The 26,280-nt window shown below is 42.2% G+C and overlaps 1 protein-coding gene across 1 annotated transcript in view; it reads right to left on the bottom strand.

Moving 5' to 3' along the window:
* LOC131185831 (solute carrier family 2, facilitated glucose transporter member 11-like) overlaps positions 1-25,736 on the bottom strand; it is a 95,022-nt gene extending 69,286 nt beyond the window's left edge. The window contains exons 1-2 of the mRNA XM_058158735.1: positions 25,608-25,736; positions 15,330-15,428 (exon numbers count right to left, since the gene is read on the bottom strand). Of these exons, the coding sequence (XP_058014718.1) occupies positions 15,330-15,428; positions 25,608-25,736 (228 nt within the window). The remainder of the gene's footprint in view (positions 1-15,329; positions 15,429-25,607) is intronic.
* Between the last annotated feature and the right edge of the window lie 544 nt (positions 25,737-26,280).

Here is a 26,280-nt window from a genome sequence, read left to right as displayed (position 1 = left end):
AGGACTGTAACTGCCATTTGTACAGCACTTTCGTAACTTACCAGGCAGCACGGATGAAAGAATGGATGGTACTTAGACTATTGACTATTGACTATTGACTAAGGCTATTGACATTGGAAGGATATGATTTGCAATTGACCTGGCATGACTTCTTGTGATATGGGAAAAACAAGATACACGGTTACTTTCAAAGACACTATATAAGAAATCCTTTATTGTTAACATGGGAGAAAACTAGAGAACCGCAGTGGGCCGCGGTGTGGCTCAGGCTGTAAGAAGCCTGTTATTAAACACAGCTGCTTGCAATTACTGCAGGTTCTAGTCCCACCAGGCCCAAGGTTGACTCAGCCTTCCACCCTTTATAAGGTAGGTAAAATGAGGACCCAGATTGTTGGGGGGGCAATAAGTTGACTTTGTATATAAATATACAAATAGGATGAGACTATTGCCTTACACAATGTAAGCCGCCCTGAGTCTTTGGAGAAGGGCGGGATATAAATGTAAATAAATTTAAAAAAAAGAACAATATTATTTGAAGATACTGGTTTGGCCTTCAACGATGGAAGCACTTATACTTTCAAATATTATTAATATGGGAAATATTGTGAGATATAAAGATATTTTGATTGAAAAGGTTGAACTCAAAACTAAACAAGAATTGGAAAAAAAAAGGATTGTGTTGTGACTCCGGCCCCGGAGCCTGTTCTCATGGAGGAGGAGGAGGAGGAGAGTGAGGGAGAGAAGCTGACAAGGCCTCCTTCTCCAGGTCTCTCCTTCCTAGCAACGCCTCAAGTGCTGGCGGAAGGCCAGGAAGAAGGCGTGTCAGAGCCTCCACAGATAGAGGACGAGGAGGATCAATCCTGGATAGACCTTAGGCACTGTCGGCAAGAGAGGCGTGCGCAGCAGAGGAAGAGGTGTGGCAGGCCCAGAGAGTGCTGGATCACTGAGCCACACCCCATAGGGGATAAAAGTGGGTGTGGCTGCCATCTGGCCTTTGTGACGGACAAAAGCTACTAAGGGTGAACTGCATCGTGTGAGCTTCAGACAGTTTTTGGATTTAACGCTTGGATTTTTGTGAGTAACTCTTGACCATTCTTTCATCTCCTGGTTGCTCCAGCGACGGATTGTAAACACGCTGGCTCTTGTAAACACTTGGTAGGCACTTGGGGAATCGCTGCCAGAACGTTCCTCTGCCAAAGGAAACCAGGCCAACTTGTAAATACATTGCTGGCAGACGTTCTTCGACACGTGTGTTTTCTTAGGTGAGGTGGAGGGGACAGAACAGAGATTTGGCTTGGTACACACAACTACAAATACAATCTAGATATGAAAAAAATGCAAAATTATATCCTTTTTATACGGAATTGACAGAACTGGATAAGATATTAACAGAAACAGATGAGAGGGTGATAAAAAATTGTATAGTTATTTACCATGTATTAAACTAGAAGTAGAACAAGTGAAGGAAACAATGGTAGCATGGGCAAAAAATTTTGGTTACACGATAGAATTAGAAAAATGGCAGCAATTATGGATAGAAATTATAAATTAACAATGTTGACTGCATATAAAGAGAATTTGTACAAGATGTTTTACAGATGGCATTTTCTACCGTCAGGGTTGCCAAAGATGTTTAAGGATAAATCAGTGAAATGTTGCAAATGCCACCAGACATTGGGATCGTATTATCATATGTGGTGGACGTGCGTAAAAGCCAAAAAATATTGGATAAAAATATGTACATGGTTGGAGGAGATGATGCAATAGCATATTGATCTGAAACCTGAATTATTCTTCTTGGGGATTTTACCAGAAACTTACAGTAAAGAAGATGTATATTGATAATTCTCGTAATAACTGCAGCAAGGATTGTATTTGCACAAAATTGGAAAAATGAAGAGATTCCTACGGAATGTGATTAGGAAAATATTAGAATGTGCAGAAATGAAAGTTAACACTTGAAATTAAAGAAAAGAAACAATCCAAGTATTGTTATTTTAAGAGAATAAATATGAAAAGTGGAAAAAAGCGGATGAGTGAGATAGAGAAAATGTTTTAACGAAGTTAAATAAGTTAAGAAGAGGATTGTTATAGTATTAGGTATGGTATATATCAGTATTAGTAATAAGTTAAGAATAGATAAAATAATAAATATGGCTGTAAATTGTAATTGTTGTATAAAATATGTGCGCAAAATATTTGTACCCAGATAACACACTGTTGCGATATTATGCCATATGAACCCCTTTATGAAACTGTTTATAAAATTACTTATGTGCAAATATAAGCATGAGCAAGAAATTGCTTATGTGCAAAAATATCAGCATAGGTAAGTCTGGCTAATTGTTATCATGTAAGCAGAAATCTGTTTGATGCCAAGGTTACAAAGATGTTTGCCAGTAAAAGTAACAACACCTATGAGATAGCCACAGAACATTCCTTCTCTGATAAGGTCAACTTCACAGAGCTTCAAAAGAAGTTTGCTCCTACACACAATTATATGAGATTTATTAGTATGTAGTCAGGATGTCTCAAGATGTATTTCTGTTTGCTGTACCACGTAGGCAAAAAGCAGAGAACAAAGAACCACTTCATGGTAAAACTCCTCCCAAGAATCATGATCTTTCTCCCAAAATCATAGGCTTGTGGATGTGCTTGTAGTCACGTGTTCACGTGTTGAATATATGCTAATATGTAACCACCCTGCTTACCTTCTGTAACCACCCTAACCCCTAATCTTAATAAAAGGGTTGTTTCGAGCTAGCTCGGGCTTGCTCACCCGAGGAGAATTGGACTCTGCTTATTCATTTCTCACTCCGTCTGGCGCGGGATTGCCCAGACCCTTTCGTGGCGAGCCCGCTGGCGCGAGAAAAGCCACAACTGGTGACCCGGCGTGATTTGATCCCCGGTCCTGGTTGTTCGCCTTGATGCCCCGTACTTTCGCCAGTGAGGCGCTCCAGTCGTAAGACTTAGTAAGTATGGGGAACGGGTTGTCCAAGGGCCAGGTTACGCACCTCCAAGAACTTGGAGACCTTATTAAGGCTGCAAAAATTATTTGTATGAACCATGGCAAACCTTTACCCTCAATTTCAGCAAATGATCTAGTCAAATTATTGAAATTCATTTGGCAAAAATATCCCAGCTATCCCCCTTCAGGGGATATTACATCTAAAAAATGGAGGCGCATATTGAAATATTTAAATGACCCCCCTAAAGCCAATCATGATTTGATTGTAACTTGTCAAGTAATTGTTATTAGCCTGGAGATTTATGAAAAGGCTATCAGAGATTCGGCGATGCCATGGCGCTCAACGCTGCATCTCCACCTCCATACGAGGATGCCTCCACGCAGCAAAAATCTCTTGAGGTAAAATGTTCCAACATTGCCTCTTTAACTGAAACATCTCCACCATCTGCCCCCCCTCCGCCTCCGCTAACTGCGGACGGGGAGACCTCGTCTCATTCTGCTCTCGCAGCTGGACTGAAGAGAGCGATGGCAACGGGGGACCTTTCCTTAGAGGATTTGCAAATGTTTCCTGTTGCCCTTATAGATGGCCCATAAAATCCTAATCAAAAAATTCGAGGTCATCAACCCCTTGATTTCAAAATGGTTAAAGATCTTAAAAGGGCAGTGGCAGAATATGGGATTCAGAGTCCTTATACCAGGGGTTTGCTTACTTCCATGGCCAATGGTCATGAATTGATTCCGGAAGATTGGAAAAATATTGCCTCTATGCTTCTTTCCTCTTCGCAATTTCTGATTTTTGAATCTGTTTGGCGGCAAGGGGTAAGAGTGGCGGTGGCCATGAGGAACCTCCGGCCGGCATCACCGCTGACCATCTTCTAGGGGAAGGTGCTGTTAACACCATTGCATTGCAAGCTGCTTCCCCCCGTACCCTGTTCCCTCCACTTAATGCCATAATCTTATCTGCCTTTCTCAAAGTGGATGACCCTAAGTCATCCGTCTCCTTCTTTGCTTCTATCCAGAAACCCAATGAGTTGTATTCTGATTTCATTGAAAATTCTCCAACCTTTTCGTTCTTTGTTCCTTCTTTTCTTGTGTATCATTATATGGATGACATTCTTGTCGCTGTGCCTGGGCCCCAGGCACAGTCAAACAACAATTGCCAAAACTCTTACACCCTTCAGAAGGGTGGCCTTACTGTTGCCCCAGAAAAAATTCAATCCCACCCCCCTTTCTCTTATTTAGGATATACGGTTCTCAGGTCAGCGGCGGCCCCAAATGTGCCAACCCTCTACCTTTCAAACAAGCCCACTTTAGTTCAGCTACAGCAATACTTGGGGACACTGAATTGGATTCGCTCTTACACAGCTCTAACCACTGCTCAATTATCTCCACTGTTCACAGCCCTCACACAAGGCTCTCAACCATCAGACCGTATACAACTGACCGATCAACAAACGCATGCCATGCATCAAGTCAATCTAACCCTAAAACACATATGGGTAGACAGACTTGCTCCTAACATCCCATTTGGCATGCTCATTGTCAACACTGTAATGCTCCCTACTGGGGCATTAGTTCAAAAGGAGGAGAAACTTCTAATCCTAGAATGGTTTCATCTTCCTCACACTTCACGCACTTCTTTAACTTCAAAGCCTACACAATTAGCGCAGCTCATTACAAAGATTAGATCTAGGAGTAAACTCCTCGCTGGAATAGAACCATCTATTTTATATGTTCCTTTTTCTTTGTCTATTTGGGAATCTTTGTTGTCTGTTTCTGATGAATTGCAATTTGCACTTGCCGAATGGCCAGGAGAAGTCTCCTGCCATCCGCCCCAGCCCCACGACTGCTACTTCTAAGAACCATTCCTTTCTCCTGGAATTCCCCCTTCTCTCCCCAACCACTACCTAATGCCCTCACTGTCTTTGCTGATGGCAGCAAGTCTTATGGTGCCTGTGCTTGGCAGAAAGGTGGTCAGTGGTACACTAAAATTACTCCTCCTCAAAAATCTGCCCAGAGAGCAGAACTCTTTGCTTCTATATTGGCTTTTCAAAACTTTTCTGATGAACCTTTCAATCTCATCTTAGACAGTCTATATGTCACTCAAATTATTAGCTCTCTCTATGAGTCATATCTGGCTCCCTCCCTCGATGCAGAACTGCTATCTTTGTTTCTCAAACTACAAACACTCATTTCTGCTCGACATCTTCCTTTTCATGTTTCACACATTGAAGCCACCAGCCTCTGCCTGGAATACTTCAAAAGGCAATAATGTGGCGATGCTGCAGGTGCCGCCGCCTCTGTTAGTCCTCCACTATCTGTTCTGCCCCCCTCCCCCCAATCTCCCTGGGAGAGTCACGCTTATTTTCATCAAAATAAAAAGGCGCTCATGAAACAATTTGGTTTAACGGTTGCTGAGGCATCTGCTATAATACATCAATGCCCTACCTGCAGCCGCCAAGGTAACTCTCTTCCCATGGGGGTCAACCCCAGCGGAACAGTAACCTATCAACTTTGGCAAATGGATGTTACTCAATATCCATCCTTTGCTCCATGGAAATTCTTACATGTATCAGTGGATACCTTCTCAGGCTTCATCATGGCCACCCCACAAAGGGGAGAAGCCACTAAACATGTAATCAATCATTGTATTCGGACCTTTGCATCGCTGGGATGCCCCAAAGAACTAAAAACAGATAATGGTCCTGCCTACACCAGTGCTGCATTTGCAGACTTCTGCGGACGGTGGAACATTACTCACAAATTCGGAATTCCATACAACAGCCAAGGTCAAGCTCTGGTAGAACGCGCCAACCAGACATTAAAAACAGCCCTTGACCGATACACCAAACAACAGGGGAAAAATGCCCCTGGCCTCCCAGCAGTGCAAGATACCTTGAATCGTTGTTTATATGTGTTGAATTTTTTAAACTTAACTGGACAACGCTCGCGACCGCTGCAGGCGACATTTTCCCCTCCCCATCTGCAGGTCTACCCAAACCACAGGTATACTACATGAATTACCTGACCTGACATGGAAAGGGCCTGCTGATCTCATCACCTGGGGTCGAGGTTACACAGCCATCCAGCTGCCGGACCGAGTGCTTTGGGTTCCAGCCAGACACACCAGACCGTATTTGGTTAAAGACGGTCCCTTCAGCCATCCTCAACTAGAAAGAATGCTGTAGTTCCTGTTGCCTTTCAGCTACTGGACACTGCCTCCCTTCCCCCAGAGCACCCCTCCTTTTCCCCCATGGGTGCGATAGCTCAGACTATTTTTAAAAGTTTTTTTCTCTCCCTCTCTCCTCGCTGGCTTATCTTAACTACCCCCCCTTGGTTCCTTGCAGGGCCAGGGAAAAGGTGGGCTACGAGGAGAACCATTCACCCCACTCCATTTTTCTCTCTTCTTTCTTGTCTGAGAAGGAGGGACAATTAGGCTTTTGGAAGCATTGCTTTTGTAAAAAGCTATGTAAAAAACTATGCAGATATATTTTCTTTTTAACCACAAAACAATTTTGATTCTAATTTTCAATCCTGAAAACACTTTTGATTTTACCTTTTAACCATGAAAACAATTTTGATTTTAATTTTTAACCCTACATACAATTTTGCTTTTGCTTTTAATTTTTAATTTTCCTTTTTCTGGAACTTTTTGAGGTTTAAACTGCCTGATTAAACCTAGCATTGTATTTTTGAACCTGTTAACATATATAAAGAGAGTTGAAAGGGACCCTTGGAGGTCTTCTAGTCCAACCCCCTGCCCAGGCAGGAAACCCTATAGCATTTCAGACAAATGGCTATCTTCTTATCTGTTTTTTGAAAAATGCACTCAGGTTTTCCACATAAAACTGACTCACCCAAAAGTTTAAACCCTTATTTGCTGTTTGTATTGTTTCTTTTTCTTTTTAGCAGCACAATATGTGCCCTGTTTTAGGAACTATTTCAGAGATACGTTAGAAAGTTATAGGATGTGATAAGTTAGAAGGTTACAGTATGTGAAGAGAGAGTTAAGAGGATGTTTTGATACTAGTGCTGAGAAAGTTTTAGGAAGTTAGAAAAGTATGAGCAAAGTAAGACAGATGGTGATTTTGCTAAGATATAATGTGGTTTGTTTTTGAAAGTTTTTGATAGCATGGTTTTGTTAGTGACCAACTTCACACATAAATAAAAGGGTGGGAGTTGGGTTTTATTGATTGATTGTCTTTTCTCTGTCTTCCACATAGTACCTTTGTTAAAAACAAAACTGAGATTTGTATGTTTGTTGTTTCTATTTCAGTTCTACATGCAAGCTATCTATTCCCCTTGGCCCCTCCTAATCCTCCAACAATGCCTTTTTCACCCAGAAAGGGAGGAGGAGGGACCCTTTCTCATGTCTTTTAAACATGTAACGATCAAAAGACTTTTAAGACAGTTTGGTTCTTTTCTTGTTTTATGTATTCATGTAAGGATTGTATTTTGAGATTTCTGTCAGCAGCGAACATCCACATCAACGGTGAGACCTTGAGGCCCTGGTCGACATATCAGTCCCTACCATCAAAGATTGATGGCAACTGACTCTTTTCTTCCTACAAGAGACATTTATCGCTCCTTTGGCCTTTTCTTTCTCCAAGAAGGTGGATTGTGTGTGGTTTTAAAGGAAGAATGCTGCTTCTATACTGACCATCTGACATTGTACAGGACTCAAAGAAAAAAACTAACGGACTTAACTTTGATATGATTTACAAGCTATTATAGTTGTAGTTGGTATAATTGCATTAGGATGTATAATTTTACCTTGTATTCTACCTATTTTTGTTAGAACAATTTCTAAAAGTTTATCTTTACTGGCTATTGAAGAACTCGAAGATGATTACACCCAAACTGCACCTAACTATTCCTGCCTGGTTGTCGAAAAAGAACTAGACAAGGATAGTATGGCTAATATCTGTGTTTACACCAACATGAAACCGACTGATTGTCTGGTCCTAAAAAATAAAAACAGAGGAGATGTTGCGATATTATGCCATATGAACCCCTTTATGAAACTGTTTATAAAATTACTTATGTGCAAATATAAGCATGAGCAAGAAATTGCTTATGTGCAAAAATATCAGCATAGGTAAGTCTGGCTAATTGTTATCATGTAAGCAGAAATCTGTTTGATGCCAAGGTTACAAAGATGTTTGCCAGTAAATGTAACAACACCTATGAGATAGCCACAGAACATTCCTTCTCTGATAAGGTCAACTTCACAGAGCTTCAAAAGAAGTTTGCTCCTACACACAATTATATGAGATTTATTAGTATGTAGTCAGGATGTCTCAAGATGTATTTCTGTTTGCTGTACCACGTAGGCAAAAAGCAGAGAACAAAGAACCACTTCATGGTAAAACTCCTCCCAAGAATCATGATCTTTCTCCCAAAATCATAGGCTTGTGGATGTGCTTGTAGTCACGTGTTCACGTGTTGAATATATGCTAATATGTAACCTCCCTGCTTACCTTCTGTAACCACCCCTAACCCCTAATCTTAATAAAAGGGTTGTTTCGAGCTAGCTCGGGCTTGCTCACCCGAGGAGAATTGGACTCTGCTTATTCATTTCTCACTCCGTCTGGCTGGGATTGCATTGCCCGGACCCTTTCGTGGCGAGCCCGCTGGCCGCGAGAAAAGCCACAACTGGTGACCCCGACGTGATTTGATCCCCGGTCCTGGTTGTTCGCCTTGATGCCCCCGTACTTTCGCCAGTGAGGCGCTCCGCAGTCGTAAGACTTAGTAAGTATGGGGAACGGGTTGTCCAAGGGCCAGGTTACGCACCTCCAAGAACTTGGAGACCTTATTAAGGCTGCAAAAATTATTTGTATGAACCATGGCAAACCTTTACCCTCAATTTCAGCAAATGATCTAGTCAAATTATTGAAATTCATTTGGCAAAAATATCCCAGCTATCCCCCTTCAGGGGATATTACATCTAAAAAATGGAGGCGCATATTGAAATATTTAAATGACCCCCCTAAAGCCAATCATGATTTGATTGTAACTTGTCAAGTAATTGTTATTAGCCTGGAGATTTATGAAAAGGCTATCAGAGATTCGAGCGATGCCATGGCGCTCAACGCTGCATCTCCACCTCCATACGAGGATGCCTCCACGCAGCAAAAATCTCTTGAGGTAAAATGTTCCAACATTGCCTCTTTAACTGAAACATCTCCACCATCTGCCCCCCCTCCGCCTCCGCTAACTGCGGGCGGGAGACTGTCTCATTCTGCTCTCGCAGCTGGACTGAAGAGAGCGATGGCAACGGGGACCTTTCCTTAGAGGATTTGCAAATGTTTCCTGTTGCCCTTATAGATGACCCATAAAATCCTAATCAAAAATTCGAGGTCATCAACCCCTTGATTTCAAAATGGTTAAAGATCTTAAAAGGGCAGTGGCAGAATATGGGATTCAGAGTCCTTATACCAGGGGTTTGCTTACTTCCATGGCCAATGGTCATGAATTGATTCCGGAAGATTGGAAAAATATTGCCTCTATGCTTCTTTCCTCTTCGCAATTTCTGATTTTTGAATCTGTTTGGCGGCAAGGGGTAAGAGTGGCGGTGGCCAGGAACCTCCGGCCGGCATCACCGCTGACCATCTTCTAGGGGAAGGTGCTGTTAACACCATTGCATTGCAAGCTGCTTCCCCCCGTACCCTGTTCCCTCCACTTAATGCCATAATCTTATCTGCCTTTCTCAAAGTGGATGACCCTAAGTCATCCGTCTCCTCCTTTGCTTCTATCCGCCAGAAACCCAATGAGTTGTATTCTGATTTCATTGAAAATTCTCCAACCTTTTCGTTCTTTGTTCCCTTCTTTTCTTGTGTATTATTATATGGATGACATTCTTGTCGCTGTGCCTGGGCCCCCAGGCACAGTCAAACAGCAATTGCCAAAACTCTTACACACCCTTCAGAAGGGTGGCCTTACTGTTGCCCCAGAAAAAATTCAATCCCACCCCCCTTTCTCTTATTTAGGATATACGGTTCTCAGGTCAGCGGCCCCAAATGTGCCAACCCTCTACCTTTCAAACAAGCCCACTTTAGTTCAGCTACAGCAATACTTGGGGACACTGAATTGGATTCGCTCTTACACAGCTCTAACCACTGCTCAATTATCTCCACTGTTCACAGCCCTCACACAAGGCTCTCAACCATCAGACCGTATACAACTGACCGATCAACAACGCATGCCATGCATCAAGTCAATCTAACCCTAAAACACATATGGGTAGACAGACTTGCCCCTAACATCCCATTTGGCATGCTCATTGTCAACACTGTAATGCTCCCTACTGGGGCATTAGTTCAAAAGGAGGAGAAACTTCTAATCCTAGAATGGTTTCATCTTCCTCACACTTCACGCACTTCTTTAACTTCAAAGCCTACACAATTAGCGCAGCTCATTACAAAGATTAGATCTAGGAGTAAACTCCTCGCTGGAATAGAACCATCTATTTTATATGTTCCTTTTTCTTTGTCTATTTGGGAATCTTTGTTGTCTGTTTCTGATGAATTGCAATTTGCACTTGCCGAATGGCCAGGAGAAGTCTCCTGCCATCCGCCCCAGACCCACGACTGCTACTTCTAAGAACCATTCCTTTCTCCTGAATTCCCCTTCTCTCCCAACCACTACCTAATGCCCTCACTGTCTTTGCTGATGGCAGCAAGTCTTATGGTGCCTGTGCTTGGCAGAAAGGTGGTCAGTGGTACACTAAAATTACTCCTCCTCAAAAATCTGCCCAGAGAGCAGAACTCTTTGCTTCTATATTGGCTTTTCAAAACTTTTCTGATGAACCTTTCAATCTCATCTTAGACAGTCTATATGTCACTCAAATTATTAGCTCTCTCTATGAGTCATATCTGGCTCCCTCCCTCGATGCAGAACTGCTATCTTTGTTTCTCAAACTACAAACACTCATTTCTGCTCGACATCTTCCTTTTCATGTTTCACACATTCGAAGCCACCAGCCTCTGCCTGGAATACTTCAAAAAGGCAATAATGTGGCCGATGCTGCAGCTGCCGCTGCCTCTGTTAGTACTTCACTATCTGTTCTGTCTCTCTCTCCCCAATCTCCCTGGGAGAGTCACGCTTATTTTCATCAAAATAAAAAGGCGCTCATGAAACAATTTGGTTTAACGGTTGCTGAGGCATCTGCTATAATACATCAATGCCCTACCTGCAGCCGCCAAGGTAACTCTCTTCCGATGGGGGTCAACCCCAGAGGAACAGTGGCCTGTCAACTTTGGCAAATGGATGTTACTCAATATCCATCCTTTGCTCCATGGAAATTCTTACATGTATCAGTGGATACCTTCTCAGGCTTCATCATGGCCACCCCACAAAGGGGAGAAGCCACTAAACATGTAATCAATCATTGTATTCGGACCTTTGCATCGCTGGGATGCCCCAAAGAACTAAAAACAGATAATGGTCCTGCCTACACCAGTGCTGCATTTGCAGACTTCATGGACGGTGGAACATTACTCACAAATTCGGAATTCCATACAACAGCCAAGGTCAAGCTCTGGTAGAACGCGCCAACCAGACATTAAAAACAGCCCTTGACCGATACACCAAACAACAGGGGGAAAATGCCCCTGGCCTCCCAGCAGTGCAAGATACCTTGAATCGTTGTTTATATGTGTTGAATTTTTTAAACTTAACTGGACAACCGCTCGCGACCGCTGCAGAGCGACATTTTTCCCCTCCCCCATCTGCAGGTCTACCCAAACCACAGGTATACTACCGCGAATTACCTGACCTGACATGGAAAGGGCCTGCTGATCTCATCACCTGGGGTCGAGGTTACACAGCCATCCAGCTGCCGGACCGAGTGCTTTGGGTTCCAGCCAGACACACCAGACCGTATTTGGTTAAAGACGGTCTCCTTCAGCCATCCTCAACTAGAAAGAATGCTGTAGTTCCTGTTGCCTTTCAGCTACTGGACACTGCCTCCCTTCCCCCAGAGCACCCCTCCTTTTCCCCCATGGGTGCGATAGCTCAGACTATTTTTAAAAGTTTTTTTTTCTCTCTCTCTCTCCTCGCTGGCTTATCTTAACTACCCCCCCTTGGTTCCTTGCAGTGCCAGGGGAAAGGGTGGGCTACGGGGGAGAACCATTCACCCCCACTCCATTTTTTTTTTCTCTCTTCTTTCTTGTCTGAGAAGGGAGGGACAATTAGGCTTTTTGGAAGCATTGCTTTTGTAAAAAGCTATGTAAAAAACTATGCAGATATATTTTCTTTTTAACCACAAAACAATTTTGATTCTAATTTTCAATCCTGAAAACACTTTTGATTTTACCTTTTAACCATGAAAACAATTTTGATTTTAATTTTTAACCCTACATACAATTTTGCTTTTGCTTTTAATTTTTAATTTTCCTTTTTCTGGAACTTTTTGAGGTTTAAACTGCCTGATTAAACCTAGCATTGTATTTTTGAACCTGTTAACATATATAAAGAGAGTTGAAAGGGACCCTTGGAGGTCTTCTAGTCCAACCCCCTGCCCAGGCAGGAAACCCTATAGCATTTCAGACAAATGGCTATCTTCTTATCTGTTTTTTGAAAAATGCACTCAGGTTTTCCACATAAACTGACTCACCCAAAAGTTTAAACCCTTATTTGCTGTTTGTATTGTTTCTTTTTCTTTTTTAGCAGCACAATATGTGCCCTGTTTTAGGAACTATTTCAGAGATACGTTAGAAAGTTATAGGATGTGATAAGTTAGAAGGTTACAGTATGTGAAGAGAGAGTTAAGAGGATGTTTTGATACTAGTGCTGAGAAAGTTTTAGGAAGTTAGAAAAGTATGAGCAAAGTAAGACAGATGGTGATTTTGCTAAGATATAATGTGGTTTGTTTTTGAAAGTTTTTGATAGCATGGTTTTGTTAGTGACCAACTTCCACACATAAATAAAAAGGGTGGGAGTTGGGTTTTTATTGATTGATTGTCTTTTTCTCTGTCTTCCACATAGTACTTTTGTTAAAAAACAAAACTGAGATTTGTATGTTTGTTGTTTCTATTTCAGTTCTACATGCAAGCTATCTATTCCCCCTTGGCCCCCTCCCTAATCCTCCAACAATGCCTTTTTTCACCCAGAAAGGGAGGAGGAGGGGACCCTTTCTCATGTCTTTTAAACATGTAACGATCAAAAGACCTTTTAAGACAGTTTGGTTTTTTCTTGTTTTATGTATTCATGTAAGGATTTGTATTTTGAGATTTCTGTCAGCAGCGAACATCCACATCAACGGTGAGACCTTGAGGCCCTGGTCGACATATCAGCCCTACCATCAAAAGATTGATGGCAACTGACTCTTTTCTTCCTACAAGAGACATTTATCGCTCCTTTGGCCTTTTCTTTCTCCAAGAAGGTGGATTGTGTGTGGCTTTAAAGGACGAATGCTGCTTCTATACTGACCATCTGACATTGTACAGGACTCAAAGAAAAACTAAGGACTTAACTTTGATATGGTTTACAAGCTATTATAGTTGTAGTTGGTATAATTGCATTAGGATGTATAATTTTACCTTGTATTCTACCTATTTTTGTTAGAACAATTTCTAAAAGTTTATCTTTACTGGCTATTGAAGAACTCGAAGATGATTACACCCAAACTGCACCTAACAATTCCTGCCTGGTTGACGAAAAAGAAATAGACAAGGATAGTATGGCTAATATCTGTGTTTACACCACCATGAAACCGACTGATTGTCTGGTCCTACAAAAAAAATAAAAACAGAGGAGATGTTGCGATATGCCATATGAACCCCTTTATGAAACTGTTTATAAAATTACTTATGTGCAAATATAAGCATGAGCAAGAAATTGCTTATGTGCAAAAATATCAGCATAGGTAAGTCTGGCTAATTGTTATCATGTAAGCAGAAATCTGTTTGATGCCAAGGTTACAAAGATGTTTGCCAGTAAATGTAGCAACACCTATGAGATAGCCACAGAACATTCCTTCTCTGATAAGGTCAACTTCACAGAGCTTCAAAAGAAGTTTGCTCCTACACACAATTATATGAGATTTATTAGTATGTAGTCAGGATGTCTCAAGATGTATTTCTGTTTGCTGTACCACGTAGGCAAAAAGCAGAGAACAAAGAACCACTTCATGGTAAAACTCCTCCCAAGAATCATGATCTTTCTCCCAAAATCATAGGCTTGTGGATGTGCTTGCAGTCACGTGTTCACGTGTTGAATATATGCTAATATGTAACCACCCCTGCTTACCTTCTGTAACCCACCCCTAACCCCTAATCTTAATAAAAGGGTTGTTTCGAGCTAGCTCGGGGCTTGCTCACCCCGAGGAGAATTGGACTCTGCTTATTCATTTCTCACTCCGTCTGGCGCGGGGATTGCACAGACCCTTTCGTGGCGAGCCCGCTGGCCGCGAGAAAAGCCACAACACACTGTTTAATGGAAGATGATGTTCGAATCAAAATAAAATAATTTTTTTAATAAAAAAAAACACCTTGGAATGTTTGCTGACTGAATGGTTGTAGGTCAAGGACTTCCTGCAGATTACCTGTAGGGAAAGAAATATGGCTGCCTCCTCTCAGAACCTGTTGTTCTGTTACCAAATGCATTGTTGTGAAGATGCTATTTATAAAATCAAAGGGAACGCATGGGTTTTGTGTCAGTACTAACTCACTAGATGACCATGAAGAGAGAAGATTCTTGTAACAATTCAGTCCTATTGGCCCACAGGAAAGCATCCCGTCATCAGTTGCATTCTTACTGGGACTCATCAGAGTGGTGACTGGTCAGCGGTTATTCTATGGGGTTCAACTCTCTACCACACAGGATATTCTTTGTATAAAAGAGAAGTTAGAGAAGTTTCTACCCTGGATAGAAGTCATGTGAAAGCTTGTGCATGGAGGCATGATGTGATGTCACCTCTAAGCCTCCCTGATCTGATGACTGAAGGAAGGATGGGTGGTATATATTGTGCTAACAGAAGTGCCCATGAGAGGTGATCTTTGGCCCAGCAGAGGCAACAGTTGAATGACTCTGGCAGCAGGGTGCAGCTGGAGAAGGACACCAAGAGGAAAGGAGAGTGGCCAGAAAGCTGTATGCACTAGGATTTGTGTGTTCAGCTACATAGATTGTCTCCTAATGGAGGCCTTACCAGCTCGCTCAAGGCCATATTGTCCCTAATGTTCCCTTTGATTGTATCCAATTCGCATAGTATCCAATTCGTATAAGCATACATGCTTATACCTATATATACTGTTGTGACAAATAAATAAATAAATAAATAAATAAATAAATAAATAAATAAATAAATAAATAAATAATAAAAAAAAAAAGATACTGAGTTGCTAAAACTTCTGTGACTTACCTGGGATGGATACGTGATCACAGAGACCTGGAAGCCAATAAGCAGGGTCCCACTCATTCCTAATACAATCACCATTTGGAACAGCTGCCGGTACTGCACCTGGAAAGACAACATTCTGGTCTAGGTCCTCTAGAAGTCTCCTTTCATACTCTGTTGTTGAAGCAGCTGAGAAAGAAGCTCTGCAGCTGCACAGTGGGTACAGCAGAAGATCAGGTGAAAGCAAGAGAACCAGGGACAAGTCTTCAGATCAACAGGCTCATCTACCAAAAGAAGGCAGACAGGATGTCCTTCAGCTAAAACGTCTTTCTGCGGCCTAGTCAGAGTCATTTGCAGAGAACGCAAACATCGCTTATATGCTGTGTCCTGGCTAGAAGAAGTAAACTGCCAATAATCTTGTCTGCCATCCTCACAACTCTCTGTGCCGCCTTCCCGTCTGAAGCAGTAATGCTTCCAAACCAGACTGTCATATAATCTGACAGGATGCTCTCGATTGGCCCTCTATAAAAAGTGGTAAGGACAGGGGAAGGATGCAAGGTCATCTGCCGAAGCCCTGGGCATTTGGTTAGAAAGGCTCAAAAAGGAGCTCACAGGCTAAAAAAAAAAAGTCAATAGAATAGAATAGAATAGAATAGAATAGAATAGAATAGAATAGAATAGAATAGAATAGAATTTTTATTGGCCAAGTGTGATTCGACACACAAGAATAGAATAGAATAGAATAGAATTTTTTATTGGCCAAGTGTGATTGGACACACAAGGAATTTGTCTTGGTGCATATGCTCTCAGTGTACATAAAAGAAAAGATACCTTCATCAAGGTACAACATTTAAAACACAAATGATGGTCAATATATCAATATAAATCATAAGGATTGCAAGCAACAAAGTTACAGTCATACAATCATAAGTGGAAAGAAATTGGTGATGGGAACGATGAGAAGATTAATAGTAGTGCAGATTTAATAAATAGTTTGACAGTGTTGAGGGAATTAATTGTTTAGCAGAGTGATGGCCTTTGGGAAAAAACTGTTCTTGTGTCTAGTTGTTCTGGTGTGCAGTGCTCTATAGCATCGTTTTGAGGGTAAGAGCTGAAACAGTTTATGTCCAGGATGTGAGGGATCTGTAAATATTTTCACGTCCCTCTTTTTTTTTTTTATTTCATTTTGTCACAACAGTATACACAAACATCAACATAAGAAAATCAACACATTATAAAAGAAAAAAATATATAAGCAAAAGTATGCAACAACAATATTAATTTGTTATAACGAAAGGGAACAATAGGACAGGAACGGTAGGCACATTTGTGCTCTTATGCACGCCCCTTATTGTCCTCTTAGGACAATAATCTTCTTGATTTGTGCAGTATACAGGTCCTCAATGGAAGGCAGGTTGGTAGCAATTATTTTTTCTGCAGTTCTAATTAATCCTCTGAAGTCTATGTCTTTCTTGTTGGGTTGCAGAACTGAACCAGACAATTATAGAGGTGCAAATGACAGACTCAGTAATTCCTCTGTAGAACTGAATCAGCAGCTCCTTGGGCAGTTTGAGCTTACTGAGTTGGTGCAGAAAGAACATTTTTTGTTGTCCTTTTTTGATCATGTTTTTGATGTTAGCTGTCCATTTTAGATCTTACGATATGATAGAACCTAGAAATTTAAAGGTTTCTACTGTTGATACTGTGTTGTCTAGTATTGTGAGAGGTGGAAGTATGGAAGAGTTTCTCCTAAATTCTATCACCATTTCTACGGTTTTGAGTGTGTTCAGTTCCAGATTGTTTCAATTGCACCATGAGGCTAGTCGTTCAACCTCTCGTCTATATGAGGATTCGTCATTGTCTTGAATGAGACTGTCAGGCTGCCTCTGATTATATTTAGGAAAGAATACACCTTGACTTCATTTGTAAATAAAGAAAAGTACTTTTACTAAATACATCTGGACAACAGCAGTGTAAAGTTGGATCTGAGACAGAATATGGCTAACATTCCATATCCCCTTGTTAGTCCCTCCTTCCCACAAAGGTCAGGCAAGAATGCAGGGTATGTTGGAAAATCCCCGTGTCTGCCGCTTATGCTGATTCAAACATTAACTGCCCCCTCCCCTCCTTTTATGTCAGACGACACTCTTAAAGGGCCCTCTTCTGTTAATCTGAATAGTATAGTATACATCTTAGGTTCATGGCTATTTTACATTAACATACTGACACTGCAATCTAACTACTGAATACAAAATGCACACATATAACACAAACAGAGTGAAGCTTGGAGTGGAGGTTGACAGAGACCAATCACTGTTGTGTCATCTGCGAACTTCAGTAGCTTAACAGATGGATCATTGGAGATGCAGTCATTGGTATACAGAGAGAAGAGAAGTGGGGAGAGCACACAGCCTTGGGGGGGCCCTGTGCTAATTGTACAGGTATTTGATGTGATCTTGCTTAGCTTCACCTGCTGCTTCCTGTTTGTTAGGAAGCTTGTGATCCACTTACAAGTCTGTTCCGGTACCTGTAGCTGGTTTAGCTTAGTTAGAAGAGTGTCTGGAATGATGGTATTGAATGCTGAACTAAAGTCTACAAAAAGGACCCTTGCATAGGTCTTTGGAGACTCAAGATGTTGTAGGATGTAGTGCAGAGCCATATTAACAGCATCATCTGTTGATCTATTTGCTCGGTATGCAAATTGCAAGGGGTCTAACAGCGGATCCGTGATGGTTTTCAAGTAGGAAAGCACTAGCCTTTCAAAGGTTTTCATGACTACAGATGTTAAAGCAACTGGTCTGTAGTCATTCAGTTCCTTGATGGTGGGCTTCTTCGGCACTGGGATGATGGTAGAGCGTTTGAAGCAAGAAGGAACATAGCACATCTCTAGTGATTTATTGAAAATATGGGTGAAGATGGGGGCCAATTGGTCAGCACAGACTTTTAAGCAAGAAGGAGTTATCTTGTCTGGGCCTGGAGCTTTTCCTGGTTTTTGACTGTGAAATAGGTCCTGCACTTCCTTTTCTGTAATCACTAGGGGTCGTGAACCCAATGGGATGGGGTCAGTTGTAGGAGGCTTGGCTGTTGTTGGTGTGTCTGAGATGGGGGTTGTGGAGATAGGTGGCTGTAGTTTCCTTTCAAACCTGCAGTAAAATTCATTCAGGTCATCTGCCAGTTGTTGATTTCCTTCAGCCTGGGAAGGAGGTTTGCCATGATATTTTAAAGAGTTTTCCACATGTTTGCTGGTTCATTTGTTGAGAACTGATTCTTTAGCTTTTCAGAGTAGCTTCTTTTTGCTGCTCTGATCTCCCTTGTTAGTACATTTCTGGCCTGATTGTGCAGCATTTTATCACCTTTTCTGTAGGCTTCCTCTTTGGAATGGTGTAGCTGCTTAAGTTTAGGTGTGAACCAAGGTTTGTTGTTACTGTATATTCGCAAGTTCCTTGTCGGTACACATAAATCTTCACAGAAGCTGACATATGATGTTACAGTATCTGTGAGTTTACCCAGGTCTGCAGAGGTATCTTCAAAAATATTCCAATCAGTGCAGTCAAAGCAGTCCTGTAGCTTTAATTTTGCCTCCTCAGTCCAGGTCTTCATTGATTTAATTGTTGGTTTTGTGGTTTTAAGTCTTTGCCTGTAAGCAGGTACAAGGTGAATCATGCAATGATCAGAGTGTCAAAGCCCTCTGTCAAAGCAGGCTGGGTTAATGTCAGGAGAAAGTGGAAAAGAAATAATGGTTGAGGACCTTCCATTTTGCAAGTTGGCTGAACTGTGGCCCTTTTTTTAAATCTCTAGGGTGGTTTATTTTCTCACTCCTTCAGGGCTGATTCAGCCTGGAATGAAAGGGCCAGGGATGGGGTTTTAGAGATTAGCTCGGGTGTTGTAGTCAAAATAAAATTCTTTCCCTGGGAATCAAGGATGTTTGTGCAGGTGTCTGCAGGGTAGAGACTGAGGTCATCTAGCAACTGGGCTGTATGCTGATTGGACCATGTGACTGAGACTCGGGGGCAGGGAGTGATAAAGTTTTACTTTTAATTGGGTTTTAAAAAAATTACTTACCAAGTTATTACTTTTTGGTAACAATGGGGGATATATAGCATCACCAATAGATCACACTCAATATGCAGTCCTCAATGGAACTATATCTACATAAAGGGAAACATGCAGTGGAGCACTTTAAGGTTCTGTCTTGGGCCCAGTACTCTTCAACATCTTCATAAAGGATCATAAATTTGCAGATGACACCAAACTGGAGGGACTAGCCAACAGCCAATAGAAGATAGGCTCAAGATCCAGAAGGACTTTGACAGACTAGAACACTGGGCCTTATCCAAGAAAATTCAATTCAGTAGTGCCTACACTTAGCCAAGAAAAAACAAATACACAAGTATAGAATAGGTGGCAGCTGGCTCAACCGCAGTAGCTGTCAGAGGGATCTACAATAGCAGTCTAGTGAACAATCACTTAAACATGAGCCAGCACTACCAAGAGTGATTCGCTCTTTCAAGTTGCTCCTTTGCACGCAGCTTGACAACAAGGGAGGGAAGTGGTTGGAATGTCAGGGAAGGAATGGAATGCCAAGACTCTGCAGATTGTGAGACCCTGCTGCCATCCCCAAGGTCATACAATGCAGGTGCTTGAACGATCTGGACTGTTACCATAACAAAAGAAGTGGGGTTAATTGGACAATGCAAAGAACTGAGGAGAATGGCCAAAGGGAAAAAGCAAGTTTAACTATGTGGGATTATGTGTGGGAAAACCAGAGCTGGTTTCACTTCCTCTGGGCCAACGTAGTGTATTGAATAAAGCTTTACCTTGGGGAAGCACAATGTCCCAGGTATTCTCTTTTTGGACTTTCTAGCTGGACAGTTGCAACTGCTGAAAAAGCCAATGCAGTCCTAGGCTACATCAACAGAGGGATTGTTTCAAGATCACATGATGTGATACTACTGCTTTCTATTGCACTAGTGAGTTGGAATACTGCATCCAATTCTGGTCATCATAATACAAAAAATATTGAGACCATAGAAAGAATGCAGAGAAGAGTAACAAGGGTGATAAAGTTTTACTTTTAATTGGGTTTTAAAAATTACTTACCAAGTTAATTGGACAATGCAAAGAACTGAGGAGAATGGCCAAAGGGAAAAAGCAAGTTTAACTATGTGGGATTATGTGTGGGAAAACCAGAGCTGGTTTCACTTCCTCTGGGCCAATGTAGTGTATTGAATAAAGCTTTACCTTGGGGAAGCACAATGTCCCAGGTATTCTCTTTTTGGACTTTCTAGCTGGACAGTTGCAACTGCTGAAAAAGCCAATGCAGTCCTAGGCTACATCAACAGAGGGATTGTTTCAAGATCACATGATGTGATACTACTGCTTTCTATTGCACCAGTGAGTTGGAATACTGCATCCAATTCTGGTCATCATAATACAAAAAATATTGAGACCATAGAAAGAATGCAGAGAAGAGTAACAAGGGTGATAAAGTTTTACTTTTAATTGGGTTTTAAAAAAATTACTTACCAAGTTATTACTTTTTGGTAACAATGGGGGATAGATAGCATCTCCAATAGATCACACTCAATATGCAGTTCTCAATGGAACTATATCTACATAAAGGGAAACATGCAGTGGAGCACTTTAAGGTTCTGTCTTGGGCCCAGTACTCTTCAACATCTTCATAAAGGATCATAAATTTGCAGATGACACCAAACTGGAGGGACTAGCCAACAGCCAATAGAAGATAGGCTCAAGATCCAGAAGGACTTTGACAGACTAGAACACTGGGCCTTGTCCAAGAAAATTCAATTCAGTAGTGCCTACACTTAGGCAAGAAAAAACAAATACACAAGTATAGAATAGGTGGCAGCTGGCTCAACCGCAGTAGCTGTCAGAGGGATCTACAATAGCAGTCTAGTGAACAATCACTTAAACATGAGCCAGCACTACCAAGAGTGATTCGCTCTTTCAAGTTGCTCCTTTGCACACAGCTTGACAACAAGGGAGGGAAGTGGTTGGAATGTCAGGGAAGGAATGGAATGCCAAGACTCTGCAGATTGTGAGACCCTGCTGCCATCCCCAAGGTCATACAATGCAGGTGCTTGAACGATCTGGACTGTTACCATAACAAAAGAAGTGGGTTTAATTGGACAATGCAAAGAACTGAGGAGAATGGCCAAAGGGAAAAAGCAAGTTTAACTATGTGGGATTATGTGTGGGAAAACCAGAGCTGGTTTCACTTCCTCTGGGCCAATGTAGTGTATTGAATAAAGCTTTACCTTGGGGAAGCACAATGTCCCAGGTATTCTCTTTTTGGACTTTCTAGCTGGACAGTTGCAACTGCTGAAAAAGCCAATGCAGTCCTAGGCTACATCAACAGAGGGATTGTTTCAAGATCACATGATGTGATACTACTGCTTTCTATTGCACCAGTGAGTTGGAATACTGCATCCAATTCTGGTCATCATAATACAAAAAATATTGAGACCATAGAAAGAATGCAGAGAAGAGTAACAAGGGTGATAAAGGATCTGGGGGCTAAACAATATAATGAACAATTGAGAAAATTAGTCAGTGGAACAGCTTGACTCCAGAAGAAACTGGACAGGCATTTGTCCAGAATAATATAGGATCTCCAGGACCTCCTCCAAGGTCCCTTCCAATTCTATTATTGTATGTTCTATGTTCTAAGACACTGCAGGAGTAATGTCCTTAGATAAATTAACAAGTTGTACATTTGTGAGCACTTGGACAGTGGTACTACAATAAATAGAAGCCAGTATGACTTATATTGTATGACACTAAGCTTTCCTCCATCTTTGATGGACTGACTAACTTGGTTGATGAAGGGTTTTCTCCCAAGACTCCAGCAAAATCTTCAACAGTTTGTGCATATTTCCATCAAAGATGAATGTTGCAGTTAGCTTTCCAAGTGGGGACCTGAGGGTTAACCCCCAACAGGCAGTATACTCACAAACTCCAAGAAGAAACTGACTGTCATTTTCTGGAGGGGATCCTGCTGCTCTCCAGCTGGCAGTTGTCAGGCTGATCAAGTTTCATTAACTGAATCTGGATATTTAGGAGAACTATGACCCAGAATTCAGTGATTTCTACTCTTGTTGGCTATTGGAGGATGGCATGCAATGTTGGATTAACAATTTCAAGAAGCAGATAAATCTGCTTGAGGTCACCATTTTCCCCACCCCTCCTTCCTCTTTAGCATGCTGCCAGCAACTGATCTGAAGCCAGGAGATGGATGAATTCCTCCTCTGGACTTTCGTAATCCTTTGGGCTGATCAGTAACAGGAGCTGCTGATATTGCTGTCTAGAGTGAAATGTGAAAAAGGGCAGCTAACTGAGGAAAGTTTGAGGACTAGGAATCCAACACCCTGCTAATGCAGGAGACCCTATATCATTCTAGATAAACGACTGTCCAATCTCTTTTCCAATCTCTTATGCAGTTATTAAAAAGCCTAGAACTAAAGAGAAATTTCCTGACAATGAGAAAATTAGTCAGTGGAACAGCTTGACTCCAGAAGAAACTGACTGTCATTTTCTGGAGGATCCTGCTGCTCTCCAGCTGGCAGTTGTCAGGCTGATCAAGTTTCATTAACTGAATCTGGATATTTAGGAGAACTATGACCCAGAATTCAGTGATTTCTACTCTTGTTGGCTATTGGAGGATGGCATGCAATGTTGGATTAACAATTTCAAGAAGCAGATAAATCTGCTTGAGGTCACCATTCTCCCCACCCCGCCTTCCTCTTTAGCATGCTGCCAGCAACTGATCTGAAGCCAGGAGATGGATGAATTCCTCCTCTGGACTTTCGTAATCCTTTGGGCTGATCAGTAACAGGAGCTGCTGATATTGCTGTCTAGAGTGAAATGTGAAAAAGGGCAGCTAACTGAGGAAAGTTTGAGGACTAGGAATCCAACACCCTGCTAATGCAGGAGACCCTATATCATTCTAGATAAACGACTGTCCAATCTCTTTTCCAATCTCTTTTCCAATCTCTTATGCAGTTATTAAAAAGCCTAGAACTAAAGAGAAATTTCCTGACAATTGAGAAAATTAGGTATGTCCAGTCTAACAAGGAGAAGACCTAGAGATGATAATGAGAGCAGTCTTTCAGTACTTGAGGGGCTATTACAGAGAAGAATGAGTCAATCTATTCTCCAAAGCATTTGATTGCAGGATAAGAAGTAATGGGCGGAAGATACAGAATTACTACCAAAAAAGAATACAAATAATGAAATATGAAGCCAGAAACCAGTTTGCAGGTAGCTCAGAGAATGAAAAATTTTTTACGGAATTATATAGGATACAGTGTCTCAATCATGGATAATAAAATCTGTGCCAAATATGAAATTGTTTAATACAGAGTTGGAAGGACCTTGGAAGTCCAACACCCTGCTAATGCAGGAGACCCTATATCATTCTAGATAAACGACTGTCCAATCTCTTTTCCAATCTCTTATGCAGTTATTAAAAAGCCTAGAACTAAAGAGAAATTTCCTGACAATGAGAAAATTAGTCAGTGGAACAGCTTGACTCCAGAAGAAACTGGACAGGCATTTGTCCAGAATAATATAGGATCTCCAGGACCTCCTCCAAGGTCCCTTCCAATTCTATTATTGTATGTTCTATGTTCTAAGACACTGCAGGAGTAATGTCCTTAGATAAATTAACAAGTTGTACATTTGTGAGCACTTGGACAGTGGTACTACAATAAATAGAAGCCAGTATGACTTATATTGTATGACACTAAGCTTTCCTCCATCTTTGATGGACTGACTAACTTGGTTGATGAAGGGTTTTCTCCCAAGACTCCAGCAAAATCTTCAACAGTTTGTGGCTCTTGCCTGTTTAATCTACAGAAAAAACAATTTATTTATTCCCTACCTCCTACCTCTACCCCATATACCCCAGTGAGTCAAGGAGGCATCTGTCTGAGCCGGTTTTGAATACCATGTTGTTTTTTAGAACTTAAAAAATATTTCAGCTCTGTTGCCTAAGGAACAGTTTGTGCATATTTCCATCAAAGATGAATGTTGCAGTTAGCTTTCCAAGTGGGGACCTGAGGGTTAACCCCCCAACAGGCAGTATACTCACAAACTCCAAGAAGAAACTGACTGTCATTTTCTGGAGGGGATCCTGCTGCTCTCCAGCTGGCAGTTGTCAGGCTGATCAAGTTTCATTAACTGAATCTGGATATTTAGGAGAACTATGACCCAGAATTCAGTGATTTCTACTCTTGTTGGCTATTGGAGGATGGCATGCAATGTTGGATTAACAATTTCAAGAAGCAGATAAATCTGCTTGAGGTCACCATTTTCCCCACCCCTCCTTCCTCTTTAGCATGCTGCCAGCAACTGATCTGAAGCCAGGAGATGGATGAATTCCTCCTCTGGACTTTCGTAATCCTTTGGGCTGATCAGTAACAGGAGCTGCTGATATTGCTGTCTAGAGTGAAATGTGAAAAAGGGCAGCTAACTGAGGAAAGTTTGAGGACTAGGAATCCAACACCCAGATTATGTCCTTCTGCAGTATGAGGAAAATCTTTGGAAGACTTGAAGATCAGGTAGTGATCATGGTTGCAACATTTGGGATTGACCATTCACCTAGAAGCCACTAAATCCCATTAAGGGGAAGGAGAAAAGCCTGGTTCAGAGTGATTGAGAGCAAGTCCTAAGCCTCCAGTGCCAGGTCTGCCATCGTAAATGCTTCAGCCTGCTTTGCTTCACTTCAGTGCAGTGTGAAGGTGAATCAGTTTAAGTATTGGGTCCAGCGGACTTGTTTCTGAGACAATTTTTAGAGTGTTTTTAAAGCTTCCAGGTTCTTATGGTCTGTCCATACTTTGAAAGGGGTTTTTCCCCCTTCTAAAAAATGTGAGTGCCCAACACACCACATATGACTCTTTTTCCCATAGTGCCCACTGTCAGTTTCTGATGGTTTTCTGAGATATAAGCGCAAGGTTGCAAGACCTCTTGGTCATTGTTTTGAAGTAAAACAGCTCTGACTGCTGTTTTGAATAAAACTGGAAACATTCTAAGGGACAATTGAAAGCTGTTTTGCCAGTTGCTACTTTCAATTTCTCCTTGGAATGTTTCCAATTCTGAGTACTCTCTTATGGCCTACAGGGAGTAGTCTTAAACTCTGTTCTTCAGCCAAAGACCAGGGAAAACCCCAGGGATCCTTCAACCAGTAGCAAAACCTCAAGCACCTTGGAAAGAAATTTCCATGGACTTTATAGTGGAATTACCAGAAGGCATGTGCCATCTCCACCGCTGCGCCCAGACTGCGTTTCTCAGCCTTTTGGCCCCATCTCGTTGGAACATCCCTCCGCTGGCGGTGAGGATCGGTGTGGAGGCGGCCATGTGGAAACGTGGTGATGGGGCGGCGTGTTCCCAGCTGAGGGCGGCGTCCATTCATCGGCGCCGCTGATTGCGCCCCTGGACTGCACCTCCCTTTCTTCTGGTTCCCAACTCGTTGGAACATCCCCCCCGCTGAGTGCAGGGGCGAGCGGTGGACTTGACGACCATGTGGAGGCTGATACCATTGTTTACCCATCTACCCCATCTCCCGGCCCCCTCCCTGGCCTGCTGGAACATCTCCCCCACAGACAGCATTCTCCGGCCCGGTGGAACATCTGCTCGGTGGTCGTTGGGTGAGGTCTTCGGCCTCTTGGTACCCACGGTTGCCGCGCACAGTGCTGGAGAAGGGGTGAGCGACGAAGGATAGCGGCCTTGATGTGCCGCAGGAGGGAGATGGTGGTCCGGCCGGATCGACGTTTCTGCCTTGTTCCTCTAGCTGCAAGACCAACTGCGGCGTTTTTGACGTCCGGATCCTTTGGGGAGTGGCTTGGACTTGCCAGGAGGGGCGTGGGAGGTGATGAAGATGGCCCCTTGGACGGCATTTCCAGATACTCTCGGAGGACTGAGCCGGAGACGAGAGGAACGTCGGAGGCATTGT

The sequence above is a fragment of the Ahaetulla prasina genome, chromosome 15, assembly GCF_028640845.1.
Source record: "Ahaetulla prasina isolate Xishuangbanna chromosome 15, ASM2864084v1, whole genome shotgun sequence".
Taxonomy (NCBI): Eukaryota; Metazoa; Chordata; class Lepidosauria; order Squamata; family Colubridae; genus Ahaetulla; species Ahaetulla prasina.
The sequence above is the reverse complement of the archived record's forward strand: the minus strand, read 5'-3'. Positions and strand labels throughout refer to the sequence as shown.